Source organism: Aspergillus clavatus, genomic scaffold (assembly GCF_000002715.2).
Source record: "Aspergillus clavatus NRRL 1 1099423829798 genomic scaffold, whole genome shotgun sequence".
Lineage (NCBI taxonomy): Eukaryota > Fungi > Ascomycota > Eurotiomycetes > Eurotiales > Aspergillaceae > Aspergillus > Aspergillus clavatus.
In genome coordinates, this window is record NW_001517101.1 from 1,520,882 (window position 1) to 1,535,673 (window position 14,792).

At 49.3% G+C, this 14,792-nt stretch overlaps 3 protein-coding genes across 3 annotated transcripts, besides 11 other annotated features; 2 read left to right on the forward strand and 1 right to left on the reverse strand.

The window, feature by feature from the left end:
* Positions 1–830: 830 nt before the first annotated feature.
* On the reverse strand, positions 831–1,895 carry ACLA_092610 (DNA-directed RNA polymerase I subunit RPA34; the record flags this gene model as incomplete). Its single annotated transcript, XM_001272988.1, has 2 exons — positions 831–1,626; positions 1,687–1,895. 2 exons carry the CDS (start codon positions 1,893–1,895, stop codon positions 831–833), a joined length of 1,005 nt encoding a protein of 334 aa, XP_001272989.1.
* A 331-nt stretch (positions 1,896–2,226) lies between these two features.
* On the forward strand, positions 2,227–4,969 carry grc3 (putative RNA processing protein Grc3; the record flags this gene model as incomplete). Its single annotated transcript, XM_001272989.1, has 5 exons — positions 2,227–2,260; positions 2,332–2,734; positions 2,784–2,907; positions 2,959–3,270; positions 3,323–4,969. The coding sequence occupies 5 exons, from the start codon at positions 2,227–2,229 to the stop codon at positions 4,967–4,969; spliced, it is 2,520 nt and encodes an 839-aa protein (XP_001272990.1).
* Positions 4,970–5,026: 57 nt separating this feature from the next.
* Positions 5,027–5,051: a microsatellite.
* Positions 5,052–5,326: 275 nt separating this feature from the next.
* Positions 5,327–5,349: a microsatellite.
* Positions 5,350–6,076: 727 nt separating this feature from the next.
* Positions 6,077–6,101: a microsatellite.
* Positions 6,102–7,498: 1,397 nt separating this feature from the next.
* Positions 7,499–7,530: a microsatellite.
* Positions 7,531–9,565: 2,035 nt separating this feature from the next.
* Positions 9,566–9,593: a microsatellite.
* A 1,819-nt stretch (positions 9,594–11,412) lies between these two features.
* Positions 11,413–11,447: a microsatellite.
* Positions 11,448–11,581: 134 nt separating this feature from the next.
* Positions 11,582–11,616: a microsatellite.
* Positions 11,582–11,617: a microsatellite.
* A 286-nt stretch (positions 11,618–11,903) lies between these two features.
* Positions 11,904–12,024: a microsatellite.
* Positions 12,025–12,046: 22 nt separating this feature from the next.
* Positions 12,047–12,075: a microsatellite.
* A 244-nt stretch (positions 12,076–12,319) lies between these two features.
* Positions 12,320–12,344: a microsatellite.
* Positions 12,345–12,701: 357 nt separating this feature from the next.
* ACLA_092630 (folliculin domain-containing protein) lies at positions 12,702–14,078 on the forward strand (the record flags this gene model as incomplete). The annotated part of the gene is made up of 1 exon (XM_001272990.1): positions 12,702–14,078. One exon carries the CDS (start codon positions 12,702–12,704, stop codon positions 14,076–14,078), a length of 1,377 nt encoding a protein of 458 aa, XP_001272991.1.
* Positions 14,079–14,792: the final 714 nt, after the last annotated feature.

Sequence of the window (14,792 nt, forward strand, 5' to 3'; positions counted from 1 at the left end):
GCATTGGAATCTGAGGTTCGAACGCCCTGGCTTGTACTCACTCTGCCTCTGGCGTCACTGGTTGGTATCAGCTGTTCATCAGGCAGAAATGGACCAATCAAACTGCTTGCATGTGATTGAGGGTAGTAGTTCATCCAATCAGGAGCCGTTTGCTCTAGCCTCATCTGACTTATGTCATCAGCCTAATCAGCTGCTCGTAATTTATTTTACCATTCCATACCGCTCATACCACTCAACCTAGACATCCATAATTTCGAGTGTACACCTCATAATTTCAGCCTGAGGATCAAAGTCATCGATGGAGTAATATCAACAACTCTAGTCTGTGGCTTCTTTGTGACTGATGAGTGAGGACCCTCTGGGTATACCAGAACGAGGCGTTAAGGCCCCATCGCCGGGTGATTACCTATGGTCGAGAACATCTATATACTAGTGATCGACACCAATCAGTGGTTGTTTCTAAAGCATCTGCTCTTTGTCATCACTCATCTCTGCCTTCGAATATACAATGTAAAGGTTTGGATTATACGGGTGGGTTAGGATGTTAGTCGACAGAGGGGCAATGTTGAAGCACTTTGTCCCCTGTATAATGAAGAAAAACGCACTGTGCAGTTGACAAATGATATGCAATTGAATTCGAAATTCCAAAGTTCGTAATGCTCCAGACTTTTGACCCATCGCTTATGTACAGAAATCGTCTCGTAAAGAGACCAGAAAAAAACAGCACAGCCGGTTTCACGGCCCATGATGTGCAATACCATCAATCGACATGGAGCTTTTGCCCTCTATATCAAAAACATGAAAACCCGATTCGATGCGTACCACCGAATTCAGGATTTCTCGGACTTCTTCCGCTTCTTCTCATCTCGCTTCTTGCTGGATTTCTTGGATTTCTCTTGCCCGGCCTTCTCATCGATGTCCATCTGGGATGAAGCTAGAGCTTCAGCACTATCGGTTTGCTTCTTGGTCTTCTTTCGAGGGAGACCGCCAGAATGGGCAGCGTCCACTTCCTCGTGATCGTGCTTTCGCTTTCTCTCCTCGCGTCCTTTCTTCGAGCCCTTGGAGGCCTTGGATGCCTTCTCCTCTCCATCTGATTCTTCCGAGCTCGAGCCGAGACTCTCTGGCGGGGCATTTCCGCTTCCAACAGGGCGGAAGCGCATCTTCAGATGTTTTGGTTGTTTTCTGGGTGGTTTGACAAGGTCTTGCGCTGCTGCTAGGACCGCGTTGTCCATCTCAGATCTGGTGGGGATATTGATCATCTCCTGAACATGATACGTCGGGATATTGGTGGCAGGGGCGCTGTGATATGTTTGCGTCTTCGAATCGTATACGAGCAGGTTCTTTCCGTTCAAGTCGCCCTGACCGATATTCTCTGGTGGGATCCCATATTGTACGCCTTCGTGCTTCAACACAGGCTCACCTTGTAGAATCTTCGCCAATGAAACTTCTTTGACTTTAGAGAGTGGGAGTGATGCGGGGGCAGTGATATGAAAAAGTTGTTTGCCGCGAAGGTCCGAGAGGAGGGAAGAGGTGGTGGACGACGGTGGCAGTTGTTTCTTCACGGCCTTGAATCCGGATGGAGGCTTGTAGGCGACAGTTGGATAGATGGATCCATTTGAAGATGCACTGATGGTCAACGATTAGCAAAATGCTTCTGAAGGGTTAATCTATTCCAAGAGAACATACGTATGTGAGATTTTGACCTTTTTCTCTGGGATTGAGGTGACGCTTTCAGATTCGGAACCACTCGACTCTTCCGATTCAGAACTTGAGCTTGTCGAATCTTCCGGTTTGCGGTCCGAGTCCGACTGTTCCATTGACTCAGGAGATGTCGATCTGCTCGTCGAGCTACTTTCGTCCTCCGGCTCAGCCTTGCTTGTCCGGGGTGGTGCCATTGTGTCGCTTAAAAAGGCTGTGCTACTCCAGCGCAAAAGAGAGTGATAGTGTGCGATAAGACGTAATCAAGAACAGTCCGACAAGAACAAATAGATTTAATGATAGATTTAAAAAAGAGTCTGGCGCAAAGTCGGACTTGGCAAGTTGTGAGGTTATTCCCGCTTCGAAATCGCGGGCGACAACTTTTTTTCTTCCTCCGCAGAGCACAGACCACCTTCTAAAGTCCGCGGCCGCAGATAAGATGATTTTTTTGGAGCCCGCCGCAACGGTTGGATTGTTTTCCACCTGCTTTTGAACCTTTCACTGAATTGATTCTCTACTTGATTTCTAATGAAGAGGAAAGCAGAGAAGCAGCAGGCGGCTGGTATATGCTCAATTCCCTATGCTAGTATACTCTTTCGCAATGGCAGTTAGCTGACCAGATTATCATCTTAGCTCCGGTCAGTGCTTTTGCGGCGCGCAAAGCTCGCCAACAGCAAGCGCAAGTCGTACCCTCGGAGAAGCCTGCCACGAATGAACTCAGTACAGAGCCACCCTCGAAGAAACCGCGACGGTCACTGGAAGAAGGAGCCGCGAACTTGACCGCGAATGGGGAGGATCATGTACAGACCAGGCGCTCTTCGAGAAGAAAGCAAGAAAGCCTGAGATCCGGCGTGTCTGATGAGAAGCAGCACAAGAAAGCTGCTCTGAATGTTAGGACACGGAGCGCAGCTCAACCACCAGCTCAGAAGGATGAGGAGAAAGATCTCTCAGGCGCACTTGAGGAGGAAGATGATGAAGAAGTCTTGGAAGAAGAGAACGATGCTGGCGCCATTGCTTTAGATGGTGATGCTGATGGGTAAGCCAGATGCTGCTTCAGGGGATATACACCTACTAATGCTTCATAGCTATGAATCTCCAGTCGATGTTGCTCATCTCCAGAACTTTCCCCTCTCAAAGACACGTTTGAATAAGAACAGCGTCATATATAGTGATGAGCAAACACTCTGTGTTCGCATCAAAGAGAAGATGGTATGGTTATTCGCATGTGGCATGAACCATCGGATACTGATTCTGGCATAGAACCTCGTTCTCCTGGGACACTACGATCTCTGGGTCAAACGTGGCGTGGTTAGCTTGATGGGTGCGAAATTACATCCTTCCGCACGGGTCTACCGAGTGTATGCACCATCAACACATTCGTTGCCTGTCATCAAATGCATCGCCGGGGTGGACGGCGAAGCTGAAATCGAAGTCAAGTCATGCCACAGCGGCATCTACCGTCTCAGACACTTATCGCCCCTCTATCAACGGATATGGAACGGGAAGAATACGTCGGCAGATCGGCTCACTCTAAAGAAAGCTCCTGCCTCGGCCAAGAGAACGTTCTCAGTGGTAAGTGTCTCTTTCTGCGGTTTTTGATATACCGTCAGCTAACTTCTGGTAGCTATACACGTCCTCAGACGACTCATTAAACCGTCATTTGCGGCCATTGCATCTTGAAAAGCAGTGGAGCTCGGCGATCAAGTCTCTTTCTCAGCGCAATGGACAATTAAGAGTGCTGATCTGTGGACCTAAAGCGTCTGGCAAATCAACATTCAGTCGTTATCTCCTGAATCACCTTCTCAGTCCTGCACCACAGACAGAGACGGATTTCCGTAACACGGACGGAGTGGCTTTCCTGGATCTCGATCCTGGACAACCAGAGTTCTCTCCCATGGGGCAGGTTTATCTTGCACATCTTGGCTCCCCGTTCTTTGGTCCGCCATTTACACATCCGTCCTTGGACGGTGGTCAAGATGGCTCCATCATCCGTGCACATCACATTGGCGCTACGTCCCCCAAAGATGATCCTGATCACTATGTGTTGGCGGCGATGGATCTTATGGACCGTTACCGGTCTTTACTAGCAAGCTACCCTCAGTGTCCACTCATCATCAACTATCCCGGGTGGATCTTTGGACTTGGTTTGGAAGTCGCGACATGGCTGGTCAAGTCCCTTGGCTTGTCCGACGTTGTTTATATGAGCGAGAAAGGTCCTGCTGAGGTCGTTGAGCCTCTGAGCCAGGCCGCCTACGAGGCCCGTATCCCTCTTACCACGCTACCATCTCAGCCCACCGACTTTGTCAGCAGGTCGAGTGCTCAGCTCCGCTCCATGCAGATACAATCCTATTTCCACATGTCCCAGCCAAGTGAGATTCAAACCCCACAGTGGCTGGAGACGACAATTTCCAAGAGCCGGCCGTTTGTTGTTGACTATGCTGGGCCACGACAAGGTATCCGTGGTATCATGGTCATGGGCTCGCAGATCAGCCCCGATCTTCTTCACGATGTCCTGGACGGTGCCATTGTGGGTGTTGTGGCTGTCGAATCGCCTAACGCAATCATGACCGGGGAATCCGAACAACCTCCATCCGAACCAGCCATGGACGAAGGGAATTCTCAAAGTGACGGAGACATGTCAGATGTCGCATCGGACGTCGCCATGGAGGACGGCCCCGCGTCGCCTTCTACAAAAACTGCACACACAACACCGGCCTCCCCATCCTTCGAGACGATGATCACGCGGACATCAGGCGAAGATCTTCCTTACCTGTTTGTCGGCGCGGGAAGCTGCAATCCCCTCGACCCCAAGGCGTCCAATTGCCTGGGCCTTGCGCTCGTCCGCTCCATCGACGTCCCGTCTCGCAAGCTGGAACTCGTTACACCGATCCCAGGATTGAAGATCCGCGAGGCCTTGGAGCAGGGCCACGGCATCGTGCTTGTCCGCGGGATGCTCGACAACCCGAACTGGGCCCTCAGCGAAGACTACTACGCCGCGCGGGCAGCGGAAAAGGGTCACCAGCAGTCAGTCGCGAAGGCAAAGAAAGACACCGGCGCCGGGGAGGACGGGGACGCGGCGGCCACCTCGGACCAGCAGCCCACGGTCTCAGCCATGCTCAGGGACCGGATCCGGCGCGCCAGCAACGTGCCCTGGATGACGGTGATCGAGGACAACAGCCGGCGACACCGCGAGGCGGCGCAGCGCGAGAAGTCTCTCTGGAAGCTGCGCAAGAAGGCATACCCGGGGAGCGAGAGCGAGACGGACTGGTAGTTATTGTGCTCTGCGCGCGAAAGAGGAATCCGAATACGTCGATGTTTTTCTTGCTATTCCCATCCTATCCTATCCTATCTTACTGCCACCCTATCTATACTTCGTATCGTACCGTGTAGAGTTTCACGACCGCAGCCAGGGTGAACCACCCACCCATGGTTCGCAGTCCGACTCACCACTTCTGCGTCCGTACCACCGCATCTTGCGGCCACAACGGAAAAGGATGTCAGAGTAGCACATGACGGCAAGCCTGCTCGTGCATTGCTTACCCGCCTCAGTAATGACACGCAGCGCAGGATGGAAATCCCCGTCGCATTATCATACACACCGATCTATATCTATATCTACTCCCGTACGAAAAAAAAAAAAAAAAAAAAAAAGACCACATCTCCGAGACAAGATGCCATCCCCCAACCCTTCCCCCCCGAAGTACGAAACAGGGAGCCGCAGCAGGAGAAGAAGTGAGCATGGTGATGGAGCATGTCTACCCAACCTCAGCCCGCCTCCCAAAAGCCCCAAAAAAAGCAAACATCTTCCTCATCACGCAGCCTTCGTTTGTGGCCTTCCGCATCAACCAGCTAACGCATGTGACTCGATGCCACAGAGTCCCCTCAGCCCTCGTGTTAGCGGAAGGAAAGAATGACACTGCGGCTAGGAAATCGTAGCGTAGCGTGTGTGGACTTCTTGTGGACTGTAGTGTTAGTGCCGAGTGGCTGACAGACAAGAAAGCTCCATTGGATCGGAGGGTGACGCCCCCCGCCCCAAGCCAACCTATCTCAAGTGCATTTCCCCTTGCAGGATGTGCGTGCATGGATGAGGAAGGGGGGGAAAGGACGGGAGAATTGGGGGATTCGGGAATTTGGCAAATGAGAACCTCTCGGCCTCTGGGTTTGGATCTGAAGAGAGCCGAATCAGGATCAGAATCAGAGTCGAGAATCTTACTGCAGGATGTTTCCCATTATTGAGGCTCGCTTGCTTAATCGGAAACATGCAATTGGGAGGGGAAGGGGATCGTCGGTGGTGGCATATTGATCGTCCACTGGGTGCGGCGTGGATTTACTCATGTGTACTACGTAGATTGTCGTTGACTCGCTGCAGAGGGCGATTGATGATACCAAGGATGATACCAAGGAGTGCTAACTAACTGGACTACTCTGTACTTACACCTATGAATAGCGTGCAATATGCCATTGTCATGAGTATGGGGTGGAATATTGGAATATTGGTAACACCGTCACAGAAGCTGAGTCCCCTCGTAGGAGCTGGTCATAGATCTAGCTCGGACTAGGTCCTGGGGGTGGGTGGGATGGTTAATACGAATTGTTGCTCGCTAAGTTCGCTTGTTACATCGAAGAAACCAAGTGGACACCCTTTCCCAGCCATCGTCACGATGCTCATTGAACGAGAGGATTCGGTTTTCTGCCCGACGGCCTCCCCACTGCTTGTTTACGAAACGAGTATCTAGTAGTAGACTGTAGTAGTTTAGTGGGCTTGATGTACTTGTGTCTTGTGTGCAGGCTGCAGTCTGCGGGCGGGCTGTATAATAATAATGTCTACACTCTGTACTTATGGAGGAGGAAGTGGATGCTATAATTGGGTACACATATTATGTATGTGTTGAACATCATGTATCTAGAATTCTAGATACATGCATCTAATCTAGTGAACTGCGGCGGGTGAATGTTTATCCCACGCAGGCAGGCCGTGGTAGTCTGGTAGATCCATACAGTACACAAAGTCTTGGAAGTTTGGCGGGGAGCCTACGCCCTACACATTACAGTGAGCACTGGTCTCTTGTCTAAAAGAGGAAGTTTGGGAACGGCTAGCCCGGAGAATGAAGACGAGGTGCCAAACCATAAACACTGAAACCGATGGAGATCAGTGGAAGGCGATCACCATTGGCGTACTCCGTACTATGTAGAGTGGTCAAGGTCCATCAGCAAATAACCGATCTGGTAGTTCAGACTTCCAAGTTCAGACATTTTTTGGACAATGGTTGCGCACTGCACTCCATCACTCACGCATGCCCACCTATACGGAGTAATCGCTAAACAGTCAACACTGAGCCGTTAACCATGATGGCCCGGCCAGCTCGGGGGAGACTCGGCGCAGGGACAGGATGGGGTGGGCTCTCTATCATCCATGCTGGATTGCTGGTCAGTTCAGTGGTCAGTCTTTCACGACCAGGTACAACAGAAACTAATAATAAACGTTGCCTTGCTCATTCGTCAATGGCACGCTGCAGGGCGGACTCGAGTGCAGGGATAATCATGACAGTTCGGAATTCCTCCGTATGAATGTCGGCGGCAAATCGACCATCAACAGGCAGGGCTGGAACTAGAAGGCTTGGAAGACTGGCAGACAAATTGGAAGAAAAGAAGAATCAGGCACCGGTCGCCACGTGGGGAACTGTTTCACTTGACCAGACGACTCTCAAAATGGTGATTTGATATTGGTCTGTTCGCAGTGAACGCAGGTGGGACTGGGACTGGGACTGGGAGACTGGGAGTCTGGGACTGATGGGTAACATCCATAATTCCATATTCCATATTCCATATTCCAGAGTCCCATAATCCATGCCCAATCCGTGGACGACCGCAGTGGAGCCAGCGCGATTTAAATGCTGAGCTGAAAGTGGGCCAGCAGCATGCGGACGATGGAAGACGGTTTCTAGCCTTCTAGGCCCCAACTCGTGTGCTTTGTTACTCTCTGAAAGTTGAAGATGGAGATCAATTCCAGAATCATGCCGGGTATGTTTCAGATGGGCGATGGAGATGGCATCAATGTTTGGGATGACGACTGACGAGATCAGGGAAGCATCACAGATCAATCGCTGACTCGATAGGCATATGATCTGATCCATCGAGCATTTCCCAGAACGTATCCGCTTGTCCATCTTTGGAAAAGGGTTGATACCGCCCAAGAGAAATGCGTTCTCCGACCTCAGACATGAGAGCCTTCTCCCCCAAGTCTCGAACCTCGATGCGCCTGGACCGTCAGATCGTGACGAAGGCTATTATTTCGCTTTTCGCATCGTACTGTGTAAGGTTCAAAACTGAATTGGAACCAGAGGAAATAGGAAGTCTCTCCAGAGTACGACGGATCCCATCCCAAGATGTCAAGTCTGACTTTGGTGCTGACCAAGGTTGGAGAAAGTGTCTTTTGGCAGCCAACACTGGATGAAATCGATAGAGCTTGATCCTGATAACTAGACTGATAGAATAATAGAGACTACTTACTATCTGTCTACCTATCTACCTATCTTATCCACAAGCGTCCATCCGACCAAGTCCACAAAACCTGGTAGATGCTAGGACTACGGAGTAGTTCCTATCTACTCCGTAGATAGTTGACAGATGTCATCAAAACCTAACAGAGCCAAGAACTTACATAGTACACAATAACTCACCAGTGCTAAGGGACATATGATCCATCAAGGCATCAAGAATACTGTCATTTGCGCAATTCCATTGATAAGAAGATGCTCTTGATTGTCTATCTGAGGCCGACGAATTGGAAGTTTGAACCAAAAAAAAAAAAAAAAGGGCCGCTATTTCTGCGACATGACGTTGTCGACGTCCCTGGCAACCACTGGGCTGGGCTCGATACCCATAGGCCATAGCCATATCACGATCAGACTATCTCGTCGACGGAGTAGATACTAGATGTTCTATCGAACAAGGAATCTCACCGGTCGCAGGATTCAAATCCCTTCGATGATGATCCTGGTCAATAGTGCGGACTATACTTCGGAGTAACTAGTGATAGGTTATGGAATATGGGCAATAATGAAGGCTTCCGACGCCTCGGAGTAATCTCGTGAGAAGCCAAAGAGGAAATTGTACACACAAAGCATAAACGTGGGACATGAAACATTCACCGGGAGCATTCGGCTCAATTCCCATTTTTGCCGATTACTGAGCAGCGAGACTTGTAAGTGTTCAATGTGTTGATATGATCATTTTGTGTGTTTGGCTGTTTGGCTGAAGCCTTCAAGAGTGGTGGAGAGGCTATTATATTAAACTCTTAAACCGTTTGATGTTCGGATAGATGAAAAGGAAATTAGCCATTCTACCGGTTTATCTGTTACCAAGTAGATAGATAGACTATTAGCCAGCGGCACTCCGCATGCAGATGCAATATTGTCGATGACCCTCTCATCAGGGAAATAATAGCCGGCGGCATCGTCGGAGATTGAGTGGCAGGTAGTTACAACTAACATGGAAGGCTTCAAGCTGGCGAGCGATGTAAGTCCAGTATGGAGGACTGTTCCTTGAAAGGAAGTCAATCCTATCCGCAAATAGTCCACCCGTGACAACGGAGGACGGAGTGTCGGAGGCGAAACCACAACCTCGGCGGTACCTGTTCAGGGAAAGGAGTGACACTCGGGTCTCACCAGTCACCACATCGTGATTCTGATCGCTAGGGATTGGATGCCGGATACGGAGCATACGACTGACTGGTCTCCATATCCCCAACTCTAGAATATGGAGGTTTATTGATCAACTGGAGTCGGCCCCTAGGACCTAGGTAAGTCTATACCAGGTAGAATGTACTCCGGAGAAAGTAAAGAACTATCTAGACTAGGTATACTAGGAGTAGTTAGGGAGAGTAGTTAGGGAGAGGCTGAGAGCAGCCTTTCCCGCAACGGAGTTGGGACAAATCGGAGGCATAGGAATGCGATTGTTGTCTCACGGGTCATCAGTGTTCAACTATTCCCCCATGTGGTTTGACGCTCTCTGCAGGTGATAGTCATTTCATTCTCTCTTTTGTTTTGTTTTTTTTTTTTGTTGATTCCCCTTCCCCCCCCCTCTGGTTTGAAACCTGGGCTTATTATTGAGTCCTTGATTCTTGACCGTCTTTTTGTTCTTTTGTTCACTTGGGCTGCTCAACACCAAACAAACAAAGCACATGCCAGGCGATGGAGCGCGGGAAAACTGAAGCCTGGGGCGAGTTTGATGCTGATTGAAGACCCTCCGTCCTCAGTAATCAAAATTCAACGAGGATACTGTAAGATTACTCCGGAGGGAGAATGGGATCCGAAGTCTGCTCCGGGAGAGGAAGAGACGGCACAACTGACAAGAAACGAAACGAAGCCGCTAAGTTTGAACAGCTTGACCATTGGTAGAGCCAAGGGAGGCTAAATATGTTGCGAGTTGTCTGTTGATCTAAAAGAAACAGCCGTTGGATATTGACTATATTGACTACCAGACCAAAGTTAGCGAGTCAGCAACTGGGACAACGGGGTGGGATGTGATGATTGTGATGTTGATGTTGATGATCCTTGACCGTTACCCTTGATCACATGCGATCAGGTGGGATGAAACATCTATCACCAAGTTGGTGGAAATTATAGAGTCGGTAACTTCACCCTGTGGCTGGGGACGAACCGTTTGCAGCCAAGAAAACCCTCGAATAGATAGATTGGTTTTGGTTCTAGTTCCTGATCCTTGACATACTAGTCTTTAAGCCTTCTGCCGGTAACTCAAAGGATACTACGGTGGTCTGTAACAGCGGAGAGTATGAGGATTTAATATCGAGTGCTAGTTACTACTGTGGTCTACAATCATGGAATATTCCATGAGGGGGCCGTGGAAGTTGTGGAACAAGGAAAAAAAAAAACAAAGTGTCTAGTCTAGACTCTCAACTCACTACCGTACTCCGTATAGCCAAGCCCTGATGATGCCGATACCTACACAGTAAGTAAGTAGTACTCCGTAGGGCCGGCAATTCTATTAGGCAGTCCTATTTTTTTTTTCCTATTTCTTTCTAATAGCTATCTTCGATGATGAATAATATGAATGTCATTGACCTGATTCAATATGCAGCTACCCTGATCGCTATTGAACATTGATTAGATCCCATTTGTCGGTTGCGCCGATTGATATGTAAGTTACTGCAGACAATCATCGTCAATCATCAACAACAACAACATCAGAGGTACATAGAAGAAATGATTGCTTGCAGCAAAACTACCGCAAGTCCGCGGTTCGACATCCACGGCGGCCACCTGGGTAAGGTACGGGATAGTTACCCTTAAGACTATAGATACCTAGGCATTAATCGACCGTGGTTGAAGATCCAATAAATGCTGCCCAATGATGAAAAAATGATATATAATATAACACTAGCGGATCTGGAACGGATGGGCTTCTTTTCTCGTTCTATAGCCCTTCGATTACGTACATTTCCTGTAACGCATCCTAGTCTCGGATATTCTCTAGTCTCGAGGTAGTAGGTGGTCAGTCTACAGAGTACTGGATGTAGTAAGCTTATCTTCCCAGTTCTCAATCAAACAAAAAAAAAAAAAACCGGATATCTAGACCTTATGATAATGATGATGATGAGAGAGGAAGATCCTATTCCTATCATCTCTCTCAGTCTCAGTCTCATGGATGTATCTCCCTCAAGATCAAGTACATGTATCTATCCATTTTCTCTGTTACTTACCTACCTACCTACCCACCTATCTACATACTCCTCTCTACTACTAAACTACGGAGTACCCCTCCATGAAGGCCTCATTACTAGCGGTTACTAGTCCCACAATACCGGATCCCTCATGTGTGCCTCTGTTCGGCTTAATTGACCATTGATCATTGGGCCTCTACTATCCCATACCATCCCATACCATCCCATACCATCCCAAGACAATTCGAATACCATCCGTCCTTCCGACGCTCCCTTTGTGTTCCGATATCCCCAGCTCCAACCACTCGGGAGTCGGGACGCAGGAGAAAAATCAGAAGCTAGAAAAAGCATCAACTGTTCTGGTGGCTCGAAGAAATCGTCTAAAAGCCTGTCGGTGCTGGAGTGGATCGGAATTGACCCAGAACTACTCAACTAGTAACTATCGACGGAGTCGACTAACTAACTATTCTTCCATCGGCAAGGTGGTTATCGTAGCCTCCTTGATTATTCGATTCGATTTGATTTTATTTTCTTATTTATTTTAAATTCTTTTTTTGTTATATGTGATTATATATTATTTTATATATATATATTAATTAATTATATATATATGATCTATTTAAATTAATTATTATTTAATTATTACTACGGTCATCGACGACGACAACTACGACTACTACTACTACTACTACTACGACATGTCCTCTCCATCTTGTCATTCTTCAATTTCCATTGCTCCCACCTGAATCTGGCCTGCAAGCTGGTCTTTGCAGCTTCACAGACTTATTCTTATCACCATCATCATCATTGTCCTTGTCTTTGCATTCACTGGTTCTAGTCCAGTCCATTCCTCTCTCCCTCTCCCGCCCTTCTCATTATCATTCGCCCTACATCATTGCCACACGATCTCCCTCACAAGCACTCAAACAACTCGCCTCTTCCCTCTCTCTCTCTCTCTCCCTCTTTTCCTGGGACTGACGAAGCATGTATTGCAATTATGGCTTTAAGATGGTTGCTTAATACTGCTAGACCTTAGAATCTCCGTGGAAATGGACTTCATTGTGAGTATCTCTCTTTCCTATTCCGTCATGGATCATCCTCTGTTCTCAGCGTGATGCGCTTGTCGACCCAACAACGCCTCACCCTTCGCATGTGGCTGCGTCAATATTGCGCGCATCCTTTTCTCCAGTTCATCATATCATCATGCGGGCAATGGGTCGTCGCCTCACTCCGCATGCGACTCGGCCATATATGCCGGTGTTTCTCTGCGAAAACCCAAACGCACTCCCTTTCTACCCCCGGTGCGATCGACGTACTGACAATGTCTCTTCACCAGCTCTCCTTGACGCATTTCTGCGAAGTGCATGGTCCCACTTCGATCATCTGTTCGCAGGTTCTACCTTTCCCATGTTCTCAATGTTATCCCGATACCTCTGAATTCTCTTCCGATGATACCCCTGCGACTTCCCACGATACCCAATCCTCCCATGGCGTACTACGCGATCGCGCCGGCAGCGCCGGAGACCCTCTATCTCCCAAACGTCCAGACGCAGTCACCGGAGCATCAGACAAATCTCCGAAGATCGAAGATTCCCCATATTTTCTCAAGGGACAGCCTAACTCAGCCGAATCTCTGAAATTGAATCGCCTGGGAGGCGCTGATGGTGACACGTGCGCTAGTTGTAGCTTGACATTACCCGAGGATGTGAGCAAACAGCTTCCTCCGGGTGCGCCAGGAACAGCAAGTCGCGACGGCAAAGGAAGGAACGGCAGCCCGGTGTTGCGTTCGCGAGAAGTGGTGTACTCTTGTGGCACCAGCCATTCCGATGCCGACGACAGTATTCACGATTCTCACACCCATGCCTCCCTCCCCGACTCTGTTCACTCATCCTCCATTGCCTCCGATGCATCTTGCCACACCCACATTCTTACCTATTTATCGCTTCGGGGACCTCCGAATCCCGCGGACTACGCCCTTCTGCGACGCTCGTCCATTCGTACCCTTAGCTGCGAGCTCCTTCCTCGAGGCCTCTCCTCCGGACCGTTGTGCTTCGGTGATGCGACTGCGGGCTATACCATCGCATACATCTTCCGCTTGCCGGATCCCATGGCTCGCGGAAAGCGGCGCAGCTATGCCCTTGTCGCACTGGCTGGAAAAGATGCCAGAAAAGCCTTCCGCGCGTGTCCGGTGATTTGGCGCGCCTTTGGAAGAATTGCCACGGGGATTGTCAGTTCGGCCGAGAAATATCAGGAAGAAACGAAGCGTCTGGAGGAGCAGAACGTTGGCACCAAGGGAGCCAACAATCGGCCATATACCCCGGTCTCATCCTTTCTCACAGGCCGCATGCTGGACCCCGATGGTCAACCTCGTCGACTGGGCCAGATTCGAGCACGTAATCTATCGGAGATCGTGGGCAATCAATACATCTTTGCCGAAATCCACGCGCACTTCGTAGCCCTTCTACAGCAGCTGGGCACAATGTTCGGGTCCGCACCGATCTCCGAAGAACGCTTTGTCTGCAGCACACTGGGCGATGATGTTGAAATGAAATCGCGCCGCGGTACACTGGTCGAAGGCGCAAAGGACTCGACGGGCAGTAATCAGTCACAAAGTGACTTTGGGATGGCCGGGCTGGACCTGTCTTCATCTGGCCCCAAGCCGATTCCCATTGCGCCTCGTCGTACAGTCATTGCCTAATGAAGCAAGCCTTGCCGCATCTTCTCTTCCCTACCTCACACACTCAGGCTCAACTTAACAAACCTACTCATTTTACCTCCTCGCCCGGCTCTTGCCACCGCACATCCATTGAACACAAATCATGTTCTGTTCTCGCTCGATTATCACCGATGATACCTCAAATCGCTTTTTTCCTCCTTGCATAACGGCCGGCCTTTTTTCTTTTCCCCCTCATCTGATTTCTCCGAATGGATTGCAACATAGACTACGGCGTCCCTAAGACATGGAATCGGAGTTCTACCTGGTTTCGGGTTACAGTCTTTCTTCTTTCCCCCCCCCCCCCCCCTTCTCACTTTCTCTTCTTCTCGTCACTATCCACAGCAACGCGGATACACGAAACAACCTGTCTTACTCTGATTCTTACCGAACAACCCTTCCTCCTTCCATACCCAACTTTTATCCCTCTTAATAATTCTAATTGTGAACGACGGGAGGGGTCCAGAACCGCCGGCGCTGGGTTTTTCATGATGTGAAATGTCGTTACGATATACGGAAGTACCGACGTTACGCAAATTGAAGCGCTTGCTGTTCATGTATGCATGTCCCGATGATTTTGCCTCATCCTCTCCCCCGCGGGCCAACCCATGTATTTTATGTCTCGACCTAGGTACCCTTTTCTCTCTTCGAGGTCTTGGTCAATGAATTGTCATGCTATTAAAACTGGAAAGGCTGGAA